The sequence below is a fragment of the Pelophylax lessonae genome (genome assembly GCF_965119305.1).
Source record: "Pelophylax lessonae genome assembly, chromosome: 4".
Lineage (NCBI taxonomy): Eukaryota > Metazoa > Chordata > Amphibia > Anura > Ranidae > Pelophylax > Pelophylax lessonae.
The window spans coordinates 81,817,835-81,844,559 of NC_138771.1; the positions used below are offsets into that span (position 1 = coordinate 81,817,835).

Sequence of the window (26,725 nt, forward strand, 5' to 3'; positions counted from 1 at the left end):
AAAAATGGTGGTAACTACTTGAAAGAAACCTACCATTAAAGAAGTATGGCCAAAGTATGGCTATTTGGCTGTACTTCTCCTATGGATCACAGGAGTGCAGTTCATTCTGCGCTCCTGTGACCTGTTTTCAGCTGACAGTGGGCTAAATCCCTCTGTCAGCTGACATCACTCAGCCGTTCCAGGCTCAGGAAAAATCCCAACCATATGGTCAGGATCCTCCCAGATGCCTGGACTGGCACCTCCCACCTCAACAGCCCAGCCCCCTCCAGTGAGCCCTGGAGGGGCATGACTGATAGTCACAGCTCTTTGCTCAAAGCAGAGAAGGGAGAACTGAGCATTTGATTGCTCAGCTCTCGCTGCACAATGGGCGGGGGACAGATGCAGCTTCAGATTGGTACTGCATCCACCTAGTAGAACAAGTATAATTGTTTTTGTTTTTTTACAATCCTCAACTTTTTAACTTGCCACAAATCTTTTGCACAGCAGATATTGGACAAAGAGGAGAAAGTTCTGAATGGATTGCAAAATATTCAATAGGAAGCTTTAATCTATTGCAGGCTACTATCTATCCAACAAATCTTAGGCATTGGGAGCTTATGGGGGGGGGGGGGGGGGGTTGCTGAGTGATAGAAGTAAATTACAGCGCTCCCTTTTAGTAGTTAAATCTACAAATCTCTGTATGTATAACACATTAATAGAAGAGCCTGTGTAAGAATACTGTATGTACATTACATAAAAAATAATAGGATTTCCTTGCCTTAAACTATTTTTGTTGAGCGTACACCTTTAATTTAGCTTTTTTTTTTTTTTCTTTTTTTTTTCTTTACAGATGAAAGAGGGCAGTGGTCTCCCTCAGTAGTAGTGGGGACTAAACTCTGATAAGGCTAAATAATTTTCAAAGCTGAACAAAAAATATCTGCCTAAACCACCAAATTCCAGTTTGTTTTTTTAAATGAAGCAATTATTTGTGTGTAAATTGGCAACTAATGTAACCCTAATGGGCTAGGAAAGTGCTTATTTTTAAACCGCATTGACTTTACAAACTTTGATTTTTTGGATATTTCCCTTAGATGCAGGTCTCAGTGCACCAAGTGATACCTCTCTCTCACCAGCAAGTCAGAACTCCCCCTACTGTATGACCCCTGTATCACAGGGCTCTCCAGCAAGTTCTGGGATCGGCAGCCCCATGGCTTCCTCAGCCATCACGAAAATCCACAGCAAGAGGTTTAGAGAGTAAGTGTACAATGTGCAGATTCATGTAATTGATTTTATAGTGCTGTATGAATAGGTCTGTTTTGCTACCTGCAATATAGACTAGCTAAAGCCCCGTACACACGTACCGATTGTCGGCCGAACGATCGCCGTCTTTTGTCTGGTGCTGTTTTGTTGGTTGAAAAGTGCTCAAGACTGCACACGAATTTTGTCGGCCAACAACAACCAACTGCAGAAGTGATGTCATGTTCTGGTCTACTTTTCGTGTGTTTTTTCTTCACTGAGCATGCCCAGTCTTGATCATCACATTTTTGTCGGCCGAAATCTGTACTGACTGAGGAACAATCGGCCGTTCTTTGTTGGCCAACAAAAATTTTAAAGCCTGCACACCAGATTTTGTTCGGCCGAAAAGTCGCAGTCGGTTGTCGGAATCTTCATACTAACAAGCCGACAATCGGCCGATCTGACGTTGGCCGAATATTTACGGCCGACAATCGGTACGTGTGTACGGCCTTAAGGCTCTACAAAATAGTTTTTTTGCAGGACTGGTAAATATGCTACTGAAAGGGTTAGGTTAAGAGTTAAACTCTAAAACACCATAATTAGCCCTAATTGCTTAAGAGGTTACGTGGTACATTAAGCTTTAAAGTTAAATTGTAAAGGGCAAGTTTAAAGTGAATAAGTAAATGATGTGCCTTAAAGCAGACACTAACATAGCACTTGTATTACATTTTAGTAGCCTCCTTTCTGTTTTTAGTTTGTGATCAGTGGGGCCTGACTTTTTTGACTTCATGGCTAAACCCCTCAACTGTCTAATAACCATGCCTTAGCTGCCATTATAGGTACTTTTATTTAAACTTTCAAGTTTTCTCTTTTCCCCAAAAAAAAAACTTTTCCCAATGTTCCTTGCGCTGCTTTTTGTATGTAAATTGCGCAGCACATGAGCACTGCAGTGTATATCCTGGACTGTTCTTGTCAGTGACTATCCTATAAATGAAATGGGAGTATCCTGAAACTTGGAAGAAGCCTTGATGGAGAAGGTGGTGTGAGACAAAGTGGCAAATGGAGCCTGGACCTCTCATTCCTGGAAGAGAAAAGTGTGACATAATGTACAAGTATACTGTGTTCTTTATCCTGAGAGCCTTCCTCACTTAGTGCAATTTAGTTTTGCCAGACCTAAATGACGTTACAAGGGACAGGGTCTCACAGTGATATCACCGGATTGTCACCCCAAAGGTTATATAAGAATTGGCAGACATTGGCTATGGCACAACTGTGGGAGCCAGCGGTTGAGAGAGACTGGGTAAGCGGCCGAAAATACAGCAGGCGGAGGGGAAGACCGGAGGAAGAACACATCACTGGAGGAGGGAGAAGACCCAAGGAAGAAGACCTGTTGGAGCTTACAACGGGGGACATTGTTCACTATTAATAAAGTACTTGTCAAAAACCGTTTTGTTTTTATGTGCACTTTTTTTTTTGGGGTGAATGGGTAGGGGTGCAAATGGGGGGGCGGGATCTGGGAGCTTCCAGATTCTAAGCCCCCTGCCTGCAGACCCCCACAACCAACCTCCCCAGGGTTGTCAGGAGGAGGCCCTTGGCCCCCAGTCCCAAAGCACCTGGTTTAGTCCAGGTGGGGTGGGGGTGCTGTTCGCTCATCTCGTCTCCCCCACCCCCTTTACTGACCTGCCAGGCTGCACGCTCAGATAAGGGGCGCCGCTTTTTCATTTTGGCATGAGGTTTCCTTTTCAAGATCCTCAGAGCACAAGTCGCATGTCACAAGTCGGATCTGTTAAGATGATGATCCGACTTCAATAATATTAAATGGGCTGAAAACAGACCAACATTGGACCAAAGTAGTGCAGGAACCCTTTTCAAAGTGGGAGGGACTTATAGGGGACCATTAATTTATACAGGTCTTGCGACATGTGCCCTCAAAGTCGGACTGTATGTCGCTCCAGTGTGAATTGAGCCTTAAGAAGTAAAAATTGTATGGCTAAGCAGTAGTGTAGTAGCTTTTTCAAGCCACTTGACTTTTCATTTTATTGTATGTAGGTCAATAAAGGTGTCCTTTTATTGTTAGTTGCATTTGATAACTGCACTTTTCCTTAAGCCTAGTATAAACTACTATTTTTGTTTTTTCATTGAACCCGGTGGGCTGAACGAAAAAAAATACTGACAGCTCAGGAGAAGCCGCTTTACTAGCTATGCAATGTTGGTACTGCAATCTCCCCTGCTGTGCTATGTGTGATAGGGGGATGGCTGAGAGCACTGATAGGGAGCCTCTCGGCAGACCCACGCTGCAGACCTTTTTTGGTCCTGCCCCTTCGATAGAACGGCTGTACACACATGCTGAATGTCAGCTGGTTTCTATTGAACCGGCTGATGCTGCCCGACATTCGGACCGTGTGTACTAAGCTTTCCTGAACAGGGCCACTTTCATCTGTATTTTATACGTACAAGAGGCTTTATATACTAATGAAACAGACTGTTCGCTTAGCAAAGTAAGTAAATGTTCCCTTTGCAAATATACAGTATCTCACAAAAGTGAGTACACCCCTCACATTTTTGTAAATATTTTATAATATCTTTCACGTCTGTTGAGTTATTTTGAGGGGACAGCAAATTTACACTGTTATACAAGCTGTACACTCACTACTTTACATTGTAGCAAAGTGTAAAGATATAATAAAATATTTACAAAAATGTGAGGGGTGTACTCACTTTTGTGAGATACTGAATGTATGCTGCACTTGGTTAAGAAGATCAAGTTGTTTTCATTTCAATTAATCAATCCTGTTCCAGCAAAAATCAATTTTTTGTTTTTATTTCTGTTTGCAATTTTATATCTATTTACTAAATATTTATTAAAGAGGCTGTATACCCCCCTGTATAACAAGGCGTACCTATAGGTACTGTAAATATCTCCTAAACTTGCACCGTTTGGGAGATATTTACATTGCATGCAGCCGATGACGCCATCTGCGCATGTGCTCTGAAGGAACGGCGGCCCGTGCCGTTTCTTCAGAGCTCTGTGCTGACGTTAGGCGGCTCTGATGAGTAGCACAGCCTGAGTCCACAGACCCGGAAGGAAGACGGGCGAAGATGGATGCGGCCTCCAGGGGGGATGATGCGGGCTTCATTTGCAGGTAAGTTTCACATAATGTGCTAGTATTTACTTTGCAGGTAACCTATATATATATATATATATATATATATATATATATATATATATATATATATATATATATATATATATATATATATATATATATATATATATATATTACACATACATACATTTTTTTTTTATTTTTGTAACAGGCATTACTCCCTAATTAATTAGGTAAAGGTAAACAGCCTCTGCTTGGCTAAATCAACCTCTGTTTACTATATGCTACTTGTTTCACATATAAGATGTTTCTCCTTGAACTCGTTTAGTTCACCTTTACCAAAAAGGATACAATGCTGTCCTATATTAGTATACCATCATAGTGTGCTAAACCTACTTTCCAACTAGGGCTCTCTTTTCAATAATTTTTTGCCTAAACCCCATTAAAACAAACTTTTTTTTTTTTAATTTGATAGCTCTGGCTCCACTCATTGTAGAAAAGGAGCATCCATAGGGACCAGCGCCCCTAGCACCATGGGAGGGGGCCATCACAGGCTGTAGAATATTTTAATGTTTTTGGCCTACATTTGACATGAAAGGGAGCCCTGGCTGGAAGGTACTGTAGGTATAGCACACTATGCTGCTATACCCATGTGGGGCAGCATAGTATGCTCTTTGGTATAGGTGAACTAACACTTTAAAGCCATCACCTTAGAAAGCAAAAGACTATATTAAATGGTATTTGAGGTACCAATCTTTTAAAAGGTAAATATATACACAGGTGTGTATTTGCATAATCCTAAGCATCCTGCGCAAAATTGATTTTGAGAAAATTATTTTGAACAGAAAGACTCCTAGTTTTCTATCATGTCAAAATGCAACCAAACTGAGCCTAAAGTGTTTGTAAACCTGTACATATACCCAGTGGAGGGACTATCCTCCGGTGATGCACAGAGATGAAACATATACTCCTATATAAGTTGTATCTGGCTATCTGCAGTCTTCTCTTCTCTATATCCCCTTTAAAGTGCTGAATATTTAAAGCTTGCCTGAGCAATCAGAAAGCAGGGGGCGGATAGCTGAAGTTACACTGCAGAGCTCAGTGAGGAGGGTTCTGAGAGCTGGTTGGAGGGATGGGACACACCCCCCTTCATACAGCACACAGGAACAGAGTTTACATTTTCAGTCTACTGAAGGTCCCTCCCCTGTCACCATTTTCCTCTTGGTGTCAGGAAAAATTGGCAGAAGTGATTCATGCTGATAGAGGAAGGAAGCAGCAGACAGAAATGATACTCGGTGCTCTGGATTGAAAGTACACACCATAGAGAGAGAGAGAGATGTTTTGTTCATATTTCATGTCTGAGATTTATAATCATTTATTGTGATGCCCTTTTTGATGTACATATTTTTGTATGACAGTCTATCACTTTTTATTTTTTTCACATTTGCCTAGGTATTGCAATCAAGTACTAAGTAAGGAGATTGATGAATGTGTAACTGTGTTACTGCAAGAACTGGTCAGCTTTCAAGAGAGAGTGTACCAAAAAGACCCAGTGAAAGCCAAGTCGAAGAGAAGATTAGTTATGGGTTTAAGAGAAGTAACCAAGCACATGAAATTAAACAAAATCAAGTGTGTTATTATTTCCCCAAACTGTGAGAAAATTCAGTCAAAAGGTTTGTTGTCTTAGTCAGGTTTTTTAGAGTCCAATCTTTTATTTTTTTTTATAAATTTTTATTCAACTTTTCTCAATATAAAAATATGAAACTGCATGCATTGTATACTAGTGACAAGGTTCAAGAGAAATGAACACCGCTCACAATAGCACAAGCTCATAAGCTTTCAGAGTGACAAACCTTGAGTGGGGTAGAGCAGCCCTCAAAATTTCTGCACGCATTGGGCGAGTGCAAATAAGGTGATGGTGAGTGTGGAGCCGCATCGCCGGAAACTGTGGGAGGAGAGGAATAGGAGAGCCGGCCGGATCGATCACACGAAGCTGGGATCTCCTGCTGTGACACAGCTTGGATCTGTAAACTCCGTCTGCTGTCAAACAATGTCCTGCCTCCTGGACTGGCTCCTATGACAGCACACTAGTCCAATGCCAGGAAACTGAAATAATGTGACATCTGTCATAGGAGCCGGTCCCGGAGATGAGACTTTGTTTGACAGCGGCCGGCGTTTACAGATCCAAGCTGTGTCACAGCAGGAGATCCCCGCTCTGTGTGATCCCGCTGGCTCTCCTCCCGATTTCTCCCCCTGTGATCCCCATGCAGTGATAGGCTGCACTAATGGGCACTGATATAGTTGTTAATATTTTATTTTGTACCTTAATTCTGCTTAAAACATTTAACAGTGTAATTTCCTTAATTTATAAGGGTGTTTAGGGGCGGGCAGGGTAGGTGTTTGGTGGGGCAAGTGGTGGGGAAGTAACTCTTAAGGCCCGGCTAGAAGTGCAGGACTTGAAATTTTGAGCCCTTGGGTAGAGTATACAAGAACCTTACACAAAAAGATCAGTAGTGGGAGAGGCTAAGGTAGTAGTGTTACAGTGTCATGAAAACCAGGATAATCACAGATAACGAAAAAAGCCTGCTAAGTAGGCATTATACAGTATCTCACAAAAGTGAGTACACCCCTCACATTTTTGTAAATATTTTATCATATCTTTTCATGTGACAACACTGAAGAAATGACACTTTGCTACAATGTAAAGTAGTGAGTGTACAGCTTGTATAACAGTGTAAATTTGCTGTCCCCTCAAAATAACTCAACACACAGCCATCAATGTCTAAACTGCTGGCAACAAAAGTGAGTACACCCCTAAGTGAAAATGTCCAAATTGGGCCCAAAGTGTCAATATTGTGTGTGGCCACCATTATTTTCCTGCACTGCCTTAACTCTCTTGGGCATGGAGTTTACCCGAGCTTCACAGGTTGCCACTGGGGTCCTCTTCCACTCCTCCATGATGACATCACGGAGCTGGTGGATGTTAGAGACCTTGCGCTCCTCCACCTTCCATTTGAAGATGCTCAATAGGGTTTAGGTCTGGAGACATGCTTGGCCAGTCTATCACCTTTACCCTGCGGCCCAGTCTCTGAAGGGAGGGGATAATGCTCTGCTTCAGTATGTCACAGTACATGTTGGCATTCATTGACAGAACCATGAACTGTAGCTCCCCAGTGCCGGCAGCACTCATGCAGCCCCAGACCATGACACTCCCACCACCATACTTGACTGTAGGCAAGACACACTTGTCTTTGTACTCCTCACCTGGTTGCCACCACACATGCTTGAAACCATTTGAACCAAATACGTTTATCTTGGTCTCATCAGACCACAGGACATGGTTCCAGTAATCCATGTCCTTAGTCTGCTTGTCTTCAGCAAACTGTTTGCAGGCTTTCTTGTGCATCATCTTTAGAAGAGGCTTCCTTCTGGGACGAAAGCCATGCAGACCAATTTGATGCAGTGTGTGTGGCATATGGTCTGATTACTAAAAGGCTGACCCCCCCACCCCCTCAATCTCTGCAGCAATGCTGACATGCATCTATTTCCCAAAGACAACCTCTGGATATGACGCTGAGCACATGCACTCAACTTCTTTGGTCGACCATGGCGAGGCCTGTTCTGAGTGGAACCTGTCCTGTTAAACCACTGTGTGATTTTGGTCACCGTGCTGCAGCTCAGTTTCCGGGTCTTGGCAATCTTCATATAGCCTAGGCCATCTTTATGTAGAGCAACAATTAATTTTTTTCAGATCCTCAGAGTTCTTTGCCATGAGGTGCCATGTTGAACTTCCAGTGACCAGTATGAGAGAGTGAGAGCGATGACCCCAAATTTACCACACCTGCTCCCCATTCACACCTGAGACCTTGTAACACTAACGAGTCGCATGACATCGGGGAGGGAAAATGGCTAATTGGGCCCAATTGGGACATTTTCACTTAAGGGTGTACTCACTTTTGTTGCCAGCGGTTTAGACATTAATGGCTGTGTGTTGAGTTATTTTGAGGGGATAGCCAATTTACACTGTTATACAAGCTGTACACTCACTACTTTACATTGTAGCAAAGTGTCATTTCTTCAGTGTTGTCACATGAAAAGATATAATAAAATATTTACAAAATTGTGAGGGGTGTACTCACTTTTGAGATACTGTAAAACGTATAAAATTAGGTATAATCATGCATATCGAGCAGTATGAGCTCACAATATTTTTATTGCAGGTGTTTTGATTGTACTTGCATTTTTTGCATATGATACTATGTTAAAATGTTTAATTTTATAATCACCCAACTCAGCACTACAGACATCCAATGCCCCAAGAATAATAATACAATGTGCAATATTGGTGCAGCCCTCAATTCAATATAATGTATGTAATAATAGTATGTATATATGTAACTTAATATAACTTTCTTATTGTTTTTACCTAAAGAGGAAGTGAACTCTTCCTGGTTTTTTTTTTTTTTCGTGTTTTTTTTTTTTCCCCCTGCAAAGTAAATGCATAATGCACTTGTATGCATCGCATACTAGCACATTATGTGACACTTGCTTGCAAACGAAGGCCGCGTTGTCCCCACTCGCGGCCGCATCCATCTTCGCCCGTCTCCCTTCCGGGTCTGTGGACTGCAGCTGTATTGCTGGCCAGAGCCCCGTGACCTCACTCCCGCGCATGCGCGGCAGCCGCCGATCACAGCACATGGCTCTGAAGAAAGGGCACGGATGGCCGTTTCTTCAGAGCGCATGCGCCTGAAGATGTCATTGGCTGCATGCAGTGTAAATATCTCCTAAACGGTGCAAGTTTAGGAGATATTTAGAGTACCTATAGGTACTTTAATAGCCTTTTTAAAGGCTTACCTATAGGTAAAAGTTCTCAAAGTGGGTTTACAACCACTTTAATTGTAGCCTAAAAAATAAATACATTTAAAGAGCGGGTCCATTAGCGAAGTTATAAAATTAAAGTGGAATTCCAGCTAACACGTAACTGGCCTTAAACATCCTCCCCCTTCTGAACACCTATGCTGATGTAAGAAAGATGTATATTCTTACCTATTTTCAGCCCGTTCGGGTCTGGTCAGGTGGATCGGCTTCCCTGTGTCAGCCAGCACGAATACGGAAGGGAGAGGAGGGAGCACAGAAAATAGATGGACCATTGAAGCCCTTGGGTGATGTCACTGCTCCTGACTTTAACAGCCATTGTTGGCGTGCTCTCCCCCCCCCCCCCCCCTGCAGCCACTGCCAGCTGACACGGAATCACGTGACCGGACCAGAGCAGGCTGAGAAAAGGTAAGTGCAGAAAGTTACACTTCTGTAAGTGAGGTTCAGGGTTCGTACAGTCATGAAAAACCTGGATGAGTCATGGAATTTTAAAATGGCAATTTCCAGGCCTGGAAAAGTTTTGGAAAATAATTTAACCCACAAAGTTTTGGAGAAGTCATGGAAATTTGTTTCGCAATCACTGTATATTCGAATATGCAGAAAAGAGAGCAAGGCGCCACTCAGTGTAGCAGATGTAAATAATTTTATTGACACATGTTAAAAACTTACATGGAGTTAAGCGTATATCTTTATAGCTCTGCGTCTCTCCGGGTACGAGGTGTTTTCGTCCCTAAGGCTGGCCAGCAGCCAGGAGATGACACTAAGGGAGAAAGAATCAAGGGAATCTGTCAGATCGAGGCAGCGGTGAAGCGCATACCTCACTGGAGGGCTGCACGAACGTGATGACGCGCGGGGGGGTAACCGGTTTCGGAGCATGCGTGAACCTCTCCTGTCATTTATTTTAGTAAAAATATGCTGGGTGTAACATGGATTTTCTTATTTAACATGTATACATAGACATTTCCTGAAACATTAGGTCATGAATATTTACTTGAAGTCATGGAATTTTATTGGTAAAAATGTGTACGAACCCTGGAGGTTATATAAATCTGTGGTAACATCCAATTATTGTGGGGAATTAAAAAAAAAAAAAAAAACTGCTTCACTTGATATATGTGAAATGAACACAAGTGAAGCTAATTTCGTACTTTATTTAGCCCAGGCCTACTTTTAAAATCCCTATAATGAATAATGATGATAAATATTATTTTTACGTCAAGTTTAGGAACTGCCATTCCTTCTTTCGGTGAGGAAAAACCCCCAAAGGATTGAACACTTTCTCATACTGATTTAAAGGGTACCTACAGTAAATCCAAATCCAAAAATGTGCTATATTGCAGCCTACCAGTTCTTAGATGTGGTGACTGCATTCGATTTCATTTTCTTTTCCCAGAATAAGAATATTTGCGTAAAGATTAGGTCTTACAACCCAATGAGATGAAGAAATCCACAATTCCATACATGCTCTCAAAAAATCTTCCGATTTATTAGTTCTCCATAAAAGACAAAATGATCCTTCAGCAGATGGTAATGCATTTCAGCCTTGCTCACAACAACTTTTGTTGTGAACAAAACTGGCAAGGCTGTAACGCGTTCCCATGTGCTGTACAATCATTGTGTCTTTTATGGAGAACTAATAAATCGGAAGATTTTTTGAGAGCATGTATGGAATTGTGCATCGCTTTGTTGTTACATAGTTACATAGTAGACGAGGTTGAATAAAGACAATAGTCCATCCAGTTTAACCTGTGTAGGTGTGTGTGGCTGTAATCATCTCACATAGCCCTGAATGTTCTGATCCTTGAGATGTACATCTAAGAGTCTTTTGAAAGCCACCATACTTCCTGCAGAAACCACCTCTTGTGGTAGAGAATTCCACAATCTTGTAGCCCTCACAGTAAAGAACCCCCCACGTTGCCTGAGGTTAAAACGTTTCTCCTCTAATCGCATTGTATGCCCTCGAGTCCTCGTGCAATCCCTTCGACTGAACAGCTTTTTTTCTAAGCTGAGATCCCCATTGAGATATTTGTAAATTGCTATCATGTCCCCCCTCAGGCGTCTCTTCTCCAGGGAGAATAAATTAAGCGATTGCAGACGCTCTTCATAATTAAGGTCCTCCAATCCCCTAATCAGTTTAGTTGCCCTTCTCTGGACTCTCTCCAGCTCCAACACATCCCTCCTGAGGACTGGCGACCAGAACTGGACAGAATACTCCAGATGCAGTCGGACCAGAGTTTTATAAAGTGGAAGGATTATAGTCTTATCTCTGGAATACATCCCCTTCTTTATGCATGCTAATATTCTGCTGGCTTTGGCAGCTGCTGCTTGACATTGCATGCTATTGCCTAATCTATCATCAACCAAGACTCCCAGATCTTTCTCCATTTTTGATTCCCCCAAGGGTTCCCCACCTAACGTGTATTGTGATTTTATGTTTTTAGTCCCCAAGTGCAAAACCTGTTGTGTAAGAACATTTGCAGCAAGTATGGAAAATACTTGTTGATCTTGTGAGAAATACTGTGTCCTTTCACTATGTGTGCTAAAAAAAAGTATAAGCATCCTTATCTTTCTTATGTAAACTATTAGTCACAATAATCCACCTAGTATTGGAGATTAACACAAGCTGACGTGTTTGAGGTCCAACCTGTGGGACAGCCATGGCACCCCTCCATAAATACAGTGGATAAGTAAGCACAGCCACCCAGGGGCAAGAAGTGTGTTATGTACTGGAGTACCAGGTGAAAATAAAGGGTAACAAAACTTGAAAGAATATGATTGCAGCCGTTGCAAACTTTAAGGCTAGTAAACTGATTTCTCTTTCGTTCATTGACAGACACAGCTCCTGATCTTCTTTACTATTGGGTTTTACTGCCCCCTACAGGAGTAGGACACTAGGCAGAAAAATAACTACTACGCCTATGGGCAGTCTCAAGAGGTATACTGCCCTCTTCTCTGCTGAAGGTACTCCGTTTTTTTTTTCTGCCTTGTCAGGAGTAAGGACCTAGTTCCTTGCTGGGATCTCTGCTCCTCTGAATTTTTTTTTCTTTTTAGATAGATTTTTTTTTCTCCTGTTTTTTTTCCTGTGAGATCTACAATCAACTGCTAGACTGGGCTATGGGCTGGATAATCTAGATCCAATGGTCACCCCTGTCTGGCCAGTGAGCATGCGCGCCCACAGACCTCAGCTCCGTGCTAGGTCGGCCACGACATAGCCCCACCGAACAGGGTCTGGCCTGCGAGTTAAACAGCACGCAGGGTTGCATACGACAAGGTCTCGGCCTGTGTTGCAGTGATCCTCCTGGCCAACAGCCCCCCATTTAGATGACGAGGAGGTTCTGTCTGGAGCTGGACCTGCCTGGTTCCCAGTATGGTGAGTAGCTAACCCCCCTCTCCCCCTGGAGGGTTTTGGGGTGGACCTGGGCCCCTCCCTGGGGCGGTCAGCCCCCCGTGTTCCCCTCCTTACCGTTAGGCCCCCCTTTTAGAGTCTGATGCTCCTGTTGGTCAATTTATCCCAACCCCCCTCCACCTGTACTGGGTTTGTGTGGTGGTCTGGCTACCTCCGGGAGCTGGGGAAGGGTGCTGTACTGGCGATGGGGGTACCCCACCGGCGATCGGCTGTGGGGGGCTGTACCTAGTGGAGGGTTCCTGCCACGCCCCCCCCCCCTCTTGCTCTGTGTTCTTGCCTGGGCCCAGGGATCCCTCCTGGGTCCCTGAGAGCTTTGTGGGGCATTTTGTTGTAGCCCATTTCCTGTATATGTTGGTGGCCATGTTTGTGTAGCCACGCTGGCCCTTTTGCATTAGTTCACCATTGAATTGAATGGTGGCCATTACTGTGGAGCCTTCTGGGCGTCCATTTTAGCTGTGGAAGCCCCTCCTTATCCCCTGGTGCTTTTTCCTTCCTGGATGCCGCACGTAAAGTGCTTTGATCCTGGTGCTGCTGATGACTGCCTGGTGGGGTGGTGAGTCTGATGGGGTCCTCTCCCTCTCTCTGCTGCAGAATCAGGGGTGCTCTGTGGTTGGTGACTGGGGTGGTGTTACCAGCGTGTTTTTTTGCACTTTTGTGGGGTACTCTTATTCCTTATGGAGTCCTTGGAGCACATTTCCCCACCTGACCCCCTCTCCGAGCCTGGGGGGGGGCCATCATTTGGAGCACTGACGGCAGTCCTGGAGTCCTTTGTGTCCCAGGTGGAGGTGGTTTTTGGGCGGCGGGGTAGTAAAATGCGCCCCCAGCCTTCTCCTGCTTTATCGGTCTCCTTAGATTCTGAATCCTATCTGGCCACTGCGGACCGGGCCCATCCTGAGGGGTCTGTGGCCATGTGTCCTGAGTTCTCAGATAGTGAGGATGATTCCTCCACTCCTGTAGCTGTGCACGAAAAGGCGCTGGTGGATGCACTGATTATGTCTGTGCGTGAGACTTTAAAAATGGAGGACACAGCTAAAGCTGCCACTCCCAAGCCGTCTAAAGCGGCAAAGGTGTTCCCCTTCCCCTCCTATTTTGACAGATTTGTCGCAAAAGAATGGGAACGTCCCTTTGTGGTCCCTAAGCGTTTCGCATTGAGGTACCCATTTGAAGAGTCCCTCCTTGAAAAGTGGACTGTTCCACCACTGGTGGCCATGGTTTTCAGGTTGAATAAGGCAACCATGATTCCGTTAGAAGAATTGCCGGCTTTTAAGGATCCGGCTGACAGAAAGGCGGAGGCTGTGGCCTGCAGTATGTTTACTGTGGCTGGCTCGGCACGCAGACTGGTGTTCACCATTGCCCGGGTGTCACAAACTCTGATCGGGTGGCGTTATCTTTTACTCTGTGACCTGTAGGGTGTGAGCAGCTCCTCTCTGCCTTTTCGGAGCTGGTGCACCAGTTGATCTAGGGGCTACCGTTTATCTGTGATGCCTCTTTGGATGCGGCTCCCCTGATGTCCAGACTGTCTGTTTCGGCAGTGGTCGGCGTGTGCTGTGGCTGAAATGTTGGTCTGCGGACCAGACCTCTAAAAAAAGCCTTAACTGATCTTCCTTTTCTAGAGGATCGTCTGTTGGAGCTACCCTGAATGACATCATTAGGAGTCTCACAGGGGGGGAAGTCCCTGGGACCAATGTGTGTCCCTGGACCGATTGCAAGCCCTCTTCAGGGCGGAGCAAGACCGGTTACTTCAAGGGGTAATTGTTCCAGTTCTAACTCCGGAACATATTCAGGGTTTTTTTTCAAACCTGTTCACTTTCCCAAAGAAAGAAGGCAAGGTGCGTTCAATTCTGGATCTCAAGGCCCTAAACTGCTTTGTGCGGGTACAGAAGTTCAGAACGGAGTCTGTTCACACGGTGGTGGCATCCTTGCATCAGGAGGATTTCCTTGCCTCCATTAACATCAAGGAGGCTTACACATTCAATATGTGTCTGTCACCAACTTTTCCTCTGCTTTGCCATTGGGGAGGAGCATTATCAGTTTGTGGCGTTACCCTTTGGTCTCACATCTCCTCCTCAGGACTTCACAAAGGTGTTGGCTCCGGTGCTGCCGTTTTTACATCAGTGAGGTATCGCAGTGCTGGGTTACCTAGACTACCTTCTCATGCGAGTCTCCTACTGCTCTGATGGACAAGGTGGACATCACTATACAGCCTCTGAGGGAGTTTGACTGGCTTCGGATTTTTCAAAAGTCTGCTCTGGTTCCTTCCATGAAACTGGACTATCTGGGTCTGACTCTGGACTCTGCTCTAGTGTGTTTCTCTTCTCTGGACAAACTCCAGAAGTTGCATGCTGCAATTCATCTCTTGCTGTCCAGCAGGGGGTTGTCCCTCCGGACTTGCATGAGGGTGCTGGGCCTGATGGTTTCTACCTTCGAGGCGGTCCCGTTTGCACATTTCTATAGGAGGTCCCTGCAAAGAGAGATCTTAGACAAATGGAACAAATGTTCAAAGTCTCTGGACAATCAAGTCCGGCTGAGGCGAAAAACAAAAGGGTCTCTGATCTGGTGGCTTCACTCTCCAGCTCTTCGCCAGGGCGAATCTTTTCTCCCCCTGTATTGGACAGTGGTCACCACGGATGCCAGTCTGTCCAAGTGGGGTGGTGTCCTGGGTCGGAACTCTGCTCAGGAAGTTTGGACACTGGAAGAGTCCAGACTCCCGATCATTGCCCTGGAACTCCAAGCGATCAGGCTATGCCTGAATCACTGAACGGATCGCCTTCAGGGGTGTCTGGTGCGAATCCAATCAGACAGTGCAGTGGCTTATGTCACCAGGATGGAACAAGTGTATTTGCAGCTCTGGAGGTAGACGGCATTCTTCGTTTCGCAAAACAACATTTTGTTCTGGCCCTCTCCGCTGTACACATTCCAGGGGTGGAAAATTGGCAAGCGGATTATCACAGTCGGCAGGCATTGGACCATGGGGAGTGGTCTCTTCATCCGGAGGGGTTTCATCAGCTGTGTCTCTGGCGAGACACCCCCGAGGTGGATCTGTTGGCATCTTGGCTCAATAGGAAGGTGTACAGGTTTGTGGAACGGTCACCGGATCCGCTTGCGGATGCCACAGATGCGCTGGTGGCCCCCTGGGGCCAGTATCGTCGTTTGATTTACACCTTCCCTCCTCTCAAGCTTCTGCTGAGACTCTTGTGCAGGATGGAGGCAGAAGGAATTGTGGTAATTCTAGTGGCCCTGGATTGGCCTCGCTGGTCTTGGTACGCCGACTTGGTGCGACTATTCACTGACGTCCCAGGGGCCTCTCAGGGAGCATTTGATGTCCCAGGGGCCAATCTTCCATCCTGCTTCACAGTCACTGGCTTTGACGACTTGGCTGTTGAACGTCAGGTGCTGAAAGGTAGAGATTTTAGTCTAGGTCGGCGATTCCCACTTTACTGAAGGCTAGGAAGTCTACTTCTAGGAAGATCTACCATCATACGTGGAAAGCATACATTTCATGGTGTGAGTTGCTTGGTGTTCACCCTCGCTCTTTTTCGGTGGCTTGGGTCTTTACCTTCCTTCAATGGGGAGGTTGAGCAGAAATTGGCCTTGACTACCATTAAGGGTCAGGTGTCGGCCTTAGTGTTCTTCTTTCAACGACCCTTGGCCACGCACTCCCCGGTGCGTACTGCGTTGCATGCCCTGTATGTGGTTCGGGTTATTTGGGTGCACCTGGCAGCTACACAATCTTTTAGGAAGTCAGACTCATCATTTGTGCTTACGGATGGGGCTCGAAAAGGACTACCTGCTTCTTCTGCAACCATTTCTAGATGGATCAGACGGACAGTGACTCAGGCCTATTCTAGGCTAGGGTCAGGTTCCTCCTTTCCCTGTGAAGGCACACACTACGCGGGCGCTCAGTGCTTCTTGGGCCTTTTGTCATCGGGTGTCAGTAACACAGGTGTGTAAGACGGCTACTTGGTCGTCGATGCACACTTTCACAAAATTTTATAAAGTGGATGTGTTGGCATCTGTGGATGCCTCTTTTGACTGCAAGGTTTGCAGGCTGCTGTTTAGGGGGTTGTGTTCCCTCTTTGGCAGTGTAATGTTTTTCAGGTTAGCTCCAGTTGTTTTGGTTGAGCTCCTGTTACCTGGTTGGATATGGTTTAGCCTTGGGAATTTTTCTTGCGGTTCCCATCCCTCATGTGCTTTGTGACGTCCCAATGGTCAAGAATATCAGGAGCTGTGTCCGTCAATGAACGGAAGAGAGAGTGGGATTTTTGACTTACCGTAAAATCCATTTCTGTTCATTGACGGACACAGCTCCCACCCCTCCTATGGAGTTGTATTACTTCTGACACTGCTTGTAACAAAACTGAGTACCTATTAGGCTTGTGACGGTATCAGATTTTCATGCTGCGATTAATTGATTAAGGTTTTGCCACGGTATACGGTATTATCACGGTATTCTATTATTAAATTTAAATTATTAAATTTCCACCTCACTTCAATTTCATTGCTGAATTTAGGGGCTTTGGTTCACTTATGCACATTATTATATAGTCAGTCAGTACAGACTCTGTGAACCAGGCCTAAAATAGGTCATCAAGCAGTGTCTGGCCTAACTGGTGATAACTGGTTCTGGCGCTCGGCTCCGATCCGATGGCCTGGTCATTAAGAGGGCAAATCCTTGTGGTCAAGAAGTGGTTAAACCTGAAGGAGGTGTTGTTTATAAATTACTTTACTATTGCTTTAGGCCTGGTTCACATGTATGCGGGTTGGTGGTTCACATTTGCACAGGCATAGCAGCCCATTGATTTGAACGGGCTGCTATGCCCTCATTTTCCGCAGAAAAAAGGTGCATGCAGCATTTTTTTAAAATTCAGTGGCCTTGAAATCCATCCTGCTTTTGCACCATGCGACTAACCTGCAGTTCCTGCTCTGGCAAGCTTTCTGCATTTTTTGTATACGTGGGCACGGCATTTAAAAATAAACAGTTTGCGTGTGCAGCAACGGCAGGTAAGTCGCATGGTGCAAAAGAAGGATGGATTTCATGGCCACTGCATTTTTTTAAATTCTGCATGCACCTTTTTTCAGCTGAAAACGCAGGCATAGCAGCTCAAGCCCATTCACATCAATGGGCTGCTATGCCTGTGCAAATGTGGGCCCCCAACCCGCATACATGTGAACCAGGCCTAAAGCAATAGTAAAGTCATTAATTGGTTAAACCTGCAGGAGGACCGGTGTTTTTATCTATTAATGACTTTACTATTGCTTTAGGCCTGGTTCACATGTATGCGGGTTGGGGGCCCACATTTGCACAGGCATAGCAGCCCATTGATGTGAATGGGCTTGAGCTGCTATGCCTGCGTTTTCAGCTGAAAAAAGGTGCATGCAGAATTTAAAAAAATGCAGTGGCCATGAAATCCATCCTTCTTTTGCACCATGCGACTTACCTGCCGTTGCTGCACACGCAAACTGTTTATTTTTAAATGCCGTGCCCACGTATACAAAAAATGCAGAAAGCTTGCCAGAGCAGGAACTGCAGGTTAGTCGCATGGTGCAAAAGCAGGATGGATTTCAAGGCCACTGAATTTAAAAAAAATGCTGCATGCACCTTTTTTCTGCGGAAAATGAGGGCATAGCAGCCCGTTCAAATCAATGGGCTGCTATGCCTGTGCAAATGTGGGCCGCCAACCCGCATACATGTGAACCGCCAACCCGCATACATGTGAACCACCAACCCGCATACATGTGAACCAGGCCTAAAGCAATAGTAAAGTCATTAATAGATAAAAACACCGGTCCTCCTGCAGGTTTAACCACTTCTGGATCGCAAGGATTTGCCCCTTTAAAGACCAGGCCATCGGATCAGAGCGCCAGGACCAGTCATCACCAGGTAGGCCAGACACTGCTTGATGGCTATATAATAATGTAATGTGGGCTGCTAGGCGTGTGTGTGTATATATATATTTATTAGAGCTGCACGATTCTGGCCAAAATGAGAATCACGATTTTTTAGCTTGGAATAAAGATCACGATTCTCTCACGATTCTCTGTGTAACAAAAAAAAAAAAAATTGGGATAACTTTACTGTTACGTTTTTTTTTTTTTTTTTATTCATTAAAGTCTAATCATTGCGTTTGAAAGACTGCTGCGCAAATACAGTGTGACATAAAATATTACAACAATCGCCATTTTATTCTGTAGGGTCTCTGCTAAAAAAATATATAAAATGTTTGGGGGTTCTAAGTACTTTTCTAGCAAAAAAAAAACTGATTTTAACTTGCAAGCAGCAAGTGTCAGAAAAAGATCCAGTCTTTAAGAGGTTAAACTTCCTTTCTCCCTGGCAGAGGGAAGGAAAAGATACAAATGTAATCATTTTTGTTTATAGTTAGGAGACTTAATGCTGAAAGGTGTTAGCTGAGTGAGTGAATGAGTCATCCAGCTCACTGAAATGTATCAATTCACAAGTCAGGCAGACTTGACAGAGAAACTCGGTATTTTAAAAATGCCACAATAACAATACCGTGGCTATGCAATACCGCGATATATCGAATTACCGAAAACCGGCATATGTCTAGTACCTATAGGAGAGAGGGGGAGTTTATTTCCTTGGACTGCCCATAAGTGAAGTCAAGTTTTTTTTTTTTTCTAATCTGCCTAGTGTTCTACTACTGTAGAGGGCAGTATAACCCAATGTCCAAGAAGATCAGGAGCTGTGTCCGTCAATGAACATCAGAGAAATAGATTTTACGGTAAGTCAAAAATCCCATTTTTAGTCCATGAGCAGTAAGGAGGCAAGACTAAGGCCTCATTCACACTTTAGGCAGTCGAAGCAAAATGCGCATTTGGGTGCCACTATTCTTCAGTGGCACCCCAAATGCTATGCAATTCTGCAGCAATTGGTGCGCAGGAATCACGATAAATTGCACAAAGTGTGTCGCCCGAAAAAGGAGCAGTAGCTTTGTTTTGGGCGACAAAGATGCACATAGGACAGCCTGTTCAAGTCAAGGGCTTGAGCCTATGCGACACGCAGAATTGCGTGACGATCAAGCTTTAAAAATCACATAGGGGAACGTCCATTCCCGATACGCGATATGTGACCTATATGGGGCCTTAGCCAGTGGCATCTGGTGCTCCATGGGCCGGGGAGGGGGGCAACAGACGGACCACACCATACCCCCCCCCCCCCCCCAACCACACCAGCTCCAGCCCGCACACCATACCCCCCCCCCCCCCCAGTCGCCGGCTCACTCACCCTAGACTGGCAGGCTGCGGCGGCTTCCCCCTCAGTCTCCTCCGTGGGTTGAGCTTCCCCTGCGTCTCCTCCCTCCTCCTTGGCCAATAGCATGGCTTCTCCTTTCGGTCAATCAGGAAACGGGTCTCAGGACCCGCTTCCTGATTGGCCGGAAGGAGAATCCGTGTGACAATAGCAAATATTCATTCGCTATTGTTGCACAACTGGGTGCCCGAGGCCACCCTTTTTTTTTTTTTTTTTTTGAAGCCTATTATAACCTCTGGCTCTAATCGCATGCTTAAAAAAAAACCCATTGGAATCCATGCGTCCAGCGCACTGCATGTAGATTAGGGGGCCAAACACATGGATGGGGGAGCGGCGCCCCTGCACCCCCAATGGACGGGCCACCACTGGCCTTAGTCAAAAGTGAATGGAGCTTTACAGCACTGTGACTCCTAGATTATTGAATTGCCATCTGACATTTCATTTGTGTTAAGGAATCTAACTTCTCAACAGCTACCAAGTAGTATTGGACATAAGCTGTGCAGTGGTTCTGACATGTAAAGTAAGACACTTATTTCCTCTGGCTGTGTCCACAGAAGTATAGTGTATTAATAAGCCTTGGTCACTGCTGTCCACAAGGCTGTCTAGTTCGCTACCCTTCAACAAGTGAACCATTTGGACTCAAATTGTATCTATCTTTTATTATATTTCACAAACCGAGGTAATTGTTTATATGAATGACTAGTGGTAGTCTCGACCGATTTAATGGACAAATATCCTTTTTTTTTTTTAATCAGGTGGATTGGATGAGGCCCTCTATAATGTCATAGCTATGGCCAGAGAGCAAGAAATCCCATTTGTATTTGCTCTAGGAAGGAAAGCACTGGGTCGCTGTGTGAATAAATTGGTACCTGTCAGTGTTGTTGGCATTTTCAGCTTCTCCGGGGCAGAGGTAAGATTAATTTTGTTGTTTTATAACAAAATGCTTGCATCTAGTAGTTCTGAGTTCTCACAGGATATAAAGGAGTTTCTTTATGGCTCCACTTATTACTCTGAAATAGGGTAATAAGTGGATCCTATAAGGAAGAATAAAGGCCTTTTTCGCTATCATGATCGATTTCTGAAGACTGGATGTGTTGGAAGACTTTTCTTGACAGCTGTGGCCGCTGTCAGAATACAATATCCCGGGGGAGGGAATTGCTCCATCCACCTTGGAATAAAAGAAAAACGGTGTATGACTATCTTTAGTTGCAGAGCGTATTTACAGGTCCAGAGCTGTCACCACCTCGGGTGTGTCCATTTCTTTGAAGAGTAAGGACAGTCAGGCAAAAGCACCAGAAACTACTCCACTGTTTGCATTACTGGGCACCTTTTGAAATACACCACCAGTTTTTACTGCAGTTAAGGGTTAAGGCTGAATTGATGTAATCTGCTAGTTTGTTTATTGCGTGTGCATGCTGGACTCTGTCCTGCCATTAACCTTAAAGGGGGCTCCATCCCATTGATGCTCCTGAAGCACCGCGTGGATCTCAATCTTGTTCCATTGCCCACATAATGTCACTTGGTCACCTCCAGACACCTGGAAAACTCATCAGCACCAGCTGTTCAAGTTAGTAGGTACTTGAGGCCCTGCTTCACAGTTGCATAGTTGCAACCTAGTTGCATACCGCTATTTGATTTATTTTGTCTTTTCAAGGACACACAGGGACCTCATCACTTTCACAGGTGACCTCAGCCCATACTCCCCCAATGGTTCTGGGGGCTTTTACTCAGTATCCTCTGAAGGAATCAACACTTGTAATATGGACACTGGGACCCCTGTTATAGGGTCGTCATATTCAGGTTCATTGAGCAGGGCAAAACCTCCCTCATGTTCACAGGGATCTTCAAGCACCTGTCTGTGCTCAGTTACTGGCTTATTCTTCCCACAGAGGCTCTAAGGACAATTGAGCGCCATCTCCAATACATTCTATTACTGACTTTCCTTCGCTTTTGAATCAAAATGGGCCTGTAGCCCTTGTTACCATTCCTGATTCAGAGTCTCCAAAGTTCACTTAAGAAAAACTTGTTTTTGGGCCACTGCATTCACCCATTGGTGCTTTTGATATACATGAGGTTGTTTCAGACCTTTTTATTACAGTGCGTGTCACTTTGCATCCAGACGATTAGCCAGTTTTTCCAGCTCTTAGGCCTTTTAGAGCTCCTACAGCTTCATAGTTTTCTGCTTCACATGCTTTTTGAGTGATTCCCCTGTGCAGATTGGACACTTTCTGAAGTGCCCTTGGCCCTACCTGAAAGTGTGGCTGAGCATTTTCCCTTTAGGAAGGAATGTCTGAACTGGTGGTCTGTGCCCACAGTGGATGCATCAGTGCTCCAATTTAAATAATCCCAGGTATGGAATTTTTTTTACAAATATGCACCTATGGGATCTCTCTAGAAGCTGGAAATCACTGTAGTATAAACACTGCTACTTCAGTTCCACTAGCTTCTAGGTCTCATGCCAAGCAGTTGCCCTGCTGTAATATGTACACAATAGGTTAGCTGCTCCGCATGGGCGCCATTCAGAGGATGCTTTGCATTTTCTCAATGCATGCAAATGTTCTTTGATTGGACAAGGTGGGGCAGTGACTTCACGCTCTCTACATTGTCCAAGCAGAGAATGCATTCTGGGTAGAGAAGGGATTGTTTGCTGACTGGCTTACAACTTTTTCTGTTTTCAAGTGCTGTAAGCTCCTGTAACTGGAGCAGTACAACCCAACTTGTTTCTGAATTCCTGTGTCCCTCAATGGTCTCAAGCAATAACATTTATGATGGGTACAAAAATCTTATTAAATAACAAGCAACAAAACAAAAATTATGTCTGTGCTAAAAAAAGTCCATATAGTTGTAATGCATGCTCATATTTATATTTGGTTTTATATCTCTCTACTGTAGTAGCAAACCTACTCATAGTCCTGCTGCTTCCGCATCACCACCAACTGGGAGTAGAGTTTGCAAAAAAGGAAAGGGGACATGTATAGAACTAGTGCAGCAAATCCTTTATTAAAAACAAACAACACTAAAAATAATTGCACTCTCATGTAGGGGATGAGATTGCTTTGTATAAAAATAAAGCGCTTTCACTGGAGCCAGTAGAATAGAGTCTGTCCATCATAGCCCAAGTGGCAGTCAGCCTGGGAAGTTGGTGCTCTCACTTGTTTTTCATATCATTCTCACAAGTTGAAGCACCTGGCTACTGCATTCCTGCGTCTTTTGGTACTCCTGACAAGTTCCAAATGCAACTGCAGTGGTCTCTGTGAGATCTCACCCACAGCTCTGCTGCTGGACATTTCAATCAATTGCAAATAGTGACTTTGGCAACAGGTTTCGAAGATGGTTCCCCCTTTCCTCAAGTGAGTGAGGACTTTCACAGAGCCACCCCCTAACAAAGGAGCTTTTCAGCTTGTGAGGAGTACCTGACGGATGCAGGATTGCAGCTACGCTTAGCACAGATGCTTCAGCCTGTGAGAAGGATCTGACCGAGGAGGGAGCGCACAAACATCCCCCAGCCAATTGCCATTCTAGATATGATGGAGGGACTTCACTCAGCACCCCTGGCTTCAGCGACAACATGAGTGCTTTATTTTTATACAAAGAAATCTTATCCTGTACATGTGAATGCAATTATTTTTAGTGTTTGCTTTTATTAAAGGATTTGCTGCGCTAGTTCTATGAGCTTCCCCTTTTCCCTTCTTCTTTTCTTTTTTTTCTTTCTTTTATATTATAGTTTGGCAGCATGTATGCAATATAGTAGGGATATTAAAATTTTATGTTGACATAAAAAAAAAAAATGTGGGTGGCTCATAAATCCTGACTGTGAGGTGCTCTAAAGATATACACCTGTTCCTCTCCTGTCTGAGTTTCTGGATGAAGACCCCCTAGTGCTCTATTAAAGGTTTTTTCAAATATAACGCTGCTTTTGGCTGCCAATTTCCCCTCATGCTTCCCCTCTCCTGCATAAATCAAGACATTTCAGGATGTTTTCAGGGCATGAAAAAAATACTTCAGCTTTTTGTAGAAGGGGACAGTGGCGTAGCGTGGGTTGTCAGCACCCGGGGCAAGGTAAGTAATTTGCGCCCCCTACACAAATCTACTAGACCACTACACTGACACCTACACTGACCTATCTTATTCCTGCACTAACCTACCTTATTCTTGCACTAACCAACCTGATCACTACACTGACCTACCTAATTTCTATACTGACACCTACACGGACCTTCCTGACCACTACACAGACCTACCTGACCACTACACAAACCTACCTGACAATTACACTGACCACTACACAGACCTACCTGACCACTACACAAACCTACCTGACAATTACACTGACCACTACACAGATCTACCTGTTACCTGCACTAACCTACCTGATCACTATACTGACACCTAAAGAGACCTATCGAACCACTACACAGACCACATTCCTGTCCCTCATTACCCCTTTACATTCCTGTCCCCCACTACCCCTTTACATTCATGTCCTCATTCCCAGTACCTCTTTACATTCCTGTCCCTCATTACCCCTTTACATTCCTGTCCCTAACTGCCCCTTTACATTCCTGTCCCCCGCTACTCCTTTACATTCATGTCCTCATCCCCAGTACCCCTTTACATTCCTGTCCCTCACTACCCCTTTACATTCCTGTCCCCTAGTACCCCTTTACATTCCTGCCCCCAAGTACCCTTTTACATTCCTGTCCCAAAACTACCCCTTTACATTCCTGTCCCCCACTACCCCTTTACATTCCTGTCCCCCACTACCCCTTTACATTCCTGTCCTCAGCTTTACCCTATCTTCAGATTCCTGTCCTCACCCCCCCCCCCACACCCCTTTACATTCCTGTCCTCATCCCCACTACCCCTTTACATTCCTGTCCTCATCCCCACTACCCCCTTACATTCCTGTCCCTCACTACCCCTTTACATTCCTGTCCCCTAGTACCCCTTTACATTCCTGCCCCCAAGTACCCTTTTACATTCCTGTCCCAAAACTACCCCTTTACATTCCTGTCCCCCACTACCCCTTTACATTCCTGTCCCCCACTACCCCTTTACATTCCTGTCCTCAGCTTTACCCTATCTTCAGATTCCTGTCCTCACCCCCCCCCCCCACACCCCTTTACATTCCTGTCCTCATCCCCACTACCCCTTTACATTCCTGTCCTCATCCCCACTACCCCCTTACATTCCTCTCCCCCCACTACCCCTTTACATTCCTCTCCCCCACAACCCCTTCACTACCCCTTTACATTCCTGTCCCCCACAACCCCTTTACCTTCCTCTCCTCATCCCTCATCCCCAGTACCCCTTTACATTCCTGTCCTCATCCCCAGTATCCTTTTACATTCCTGTCCCCCAGTACCCCTTTACATTCCTGTACCCCTTTACATTCCTGTCCCCCACTACCCCTTTACATTCCTGCCCCCCACTACCCCTTTACATTCCTGCCCCCCAGTACCCCTTTACATTCCTGTCCCCCCTACCTCTTTACATTCCTGTCCCCACTAACCCTTTACATTCCTGTCCCCCACTACCCCTACATTCCTGTCCTCAGCTTTACCCCATCTTCAGATTCCTGTCCTCAGCCCTCTGCCCGCCTCCCCATCTTCAGATTCCTGTCCTCAGCCCTCTGCCCCCCCCCATCTTCCTGTCCTCAGCCCTCCGCCTCCCCCCATCTTCAGATTCCTGTCCTCAGCCCCCCCATCTTCAGATTCCAGTTCTCACCCCCCCATCTTCAGATTCCTGTCCTCAGCCCCCCCATCTTCAGATTCCTGTCCTCAGCCCCCCCATCTTCAGATTCCAGTTCTCACCCCCCCCATCTTCAGATTCCCATCCTCAGCCCCCCCATCTTCAGATTATTCCTGTTCTCAGACCCCCTCCCCCCCATCTTCAGATTCCTGTCCTCAGCCCCCCCATCTTTAGATTCCTATCCGCAGCCCCCCCCCCCCCATCTTCAGATTCCTGTCCTCAGCCCCCCCCCCATCTCCAGATTCCTGTTGTCAGCCCCCCCCCCATCTTCAGATTCCTGTTCTCGCCCCCCCCATCTTCAGATTCCTGTTCTCGCCCCCCCATCTTCAGATTCCTGTTCTCACCCCCCATCTTCAGATTCCTGTTCTCACCCCCCATCTTCAGATTCCTGTCCTCAGCCCTCTTCCCCCCCCCCCCCCATCTTTAAATTCCTGTCCTCAGCCCTCACCCCATCCTCAGCTCCCCCTTCACAGCACCATCAGCTTCCTCCATGATACTCACAGAGCAGGAAGCAGCTGGACAGCTCCGCATGGACGGCAGTAAGCATGAAGCTTACATCAGAAGCAGGGCAGCTCTGGAAGGAGGGCGGGATCTGCACAACTTTTCTAGGTAACCAGCTTGTGATTGGTTGCTAGCAACCAATCACCTGCGGGTTAACTTGAAGTCCCGCCCTCCATCCGGAGCTGTACTGGCTCTGATATCAGCCTCCTGCCGCCCGCCGTTCAGGATGGCTGAGCAGATGGCTGAGCAAGTAGGCTGCTAAATGGCAGCAGCCGCCGCAGGATGCACCCCCCCCCCCAGATATTGCCCCCGGTGCGGCTTGCCCCCCCAGCACCCCCCACGCTACGCCACTGGAAGGGGATGTTAGTATGGTCTCCATAAAGCTCTTTTGAGTCTTAGCAGTAGAACTGTTGCAGCATAAATATGGAAAAATGTTCAACCTGTTCAGACCAATTGTGCCAAGTGACAGAGGGTGCTGAATGGAGACCCAGGACAATGTTTTTGGGTGACACCGTTCAGATATAAAACATAACCCTAGCAGCAGGAAAAAGATTTCTGGAAGAATGTTACAATGAGTATCAAGTATCACTTTGTGCACAGACC

General features: G+C 45.5%; 1 protein-coding gene across 1 annotated transcript in view; it reads left to right on the forward strand.

Annotated features, from left to right (window-relative positions):
* SECISBP2L (SECIS binding protein 2 like) overlaps positions 1–26,725 on the forward strand; it is a 138,952-nt gene that overhangs the window by 106,006 nt on the left and 6,221 nt on the right. Inside the window, 3 exon segments of the mRNA XM_082253273.1 lie at positions 1,071–1,233; positions 5,775–5,995; positions 20,626–20,780. Coding sequence (XP_082109399.1) covers positions 1,071–1,233; positions 5,775–5,995; positions 20,626–20,780 — 539 coding nt within the window.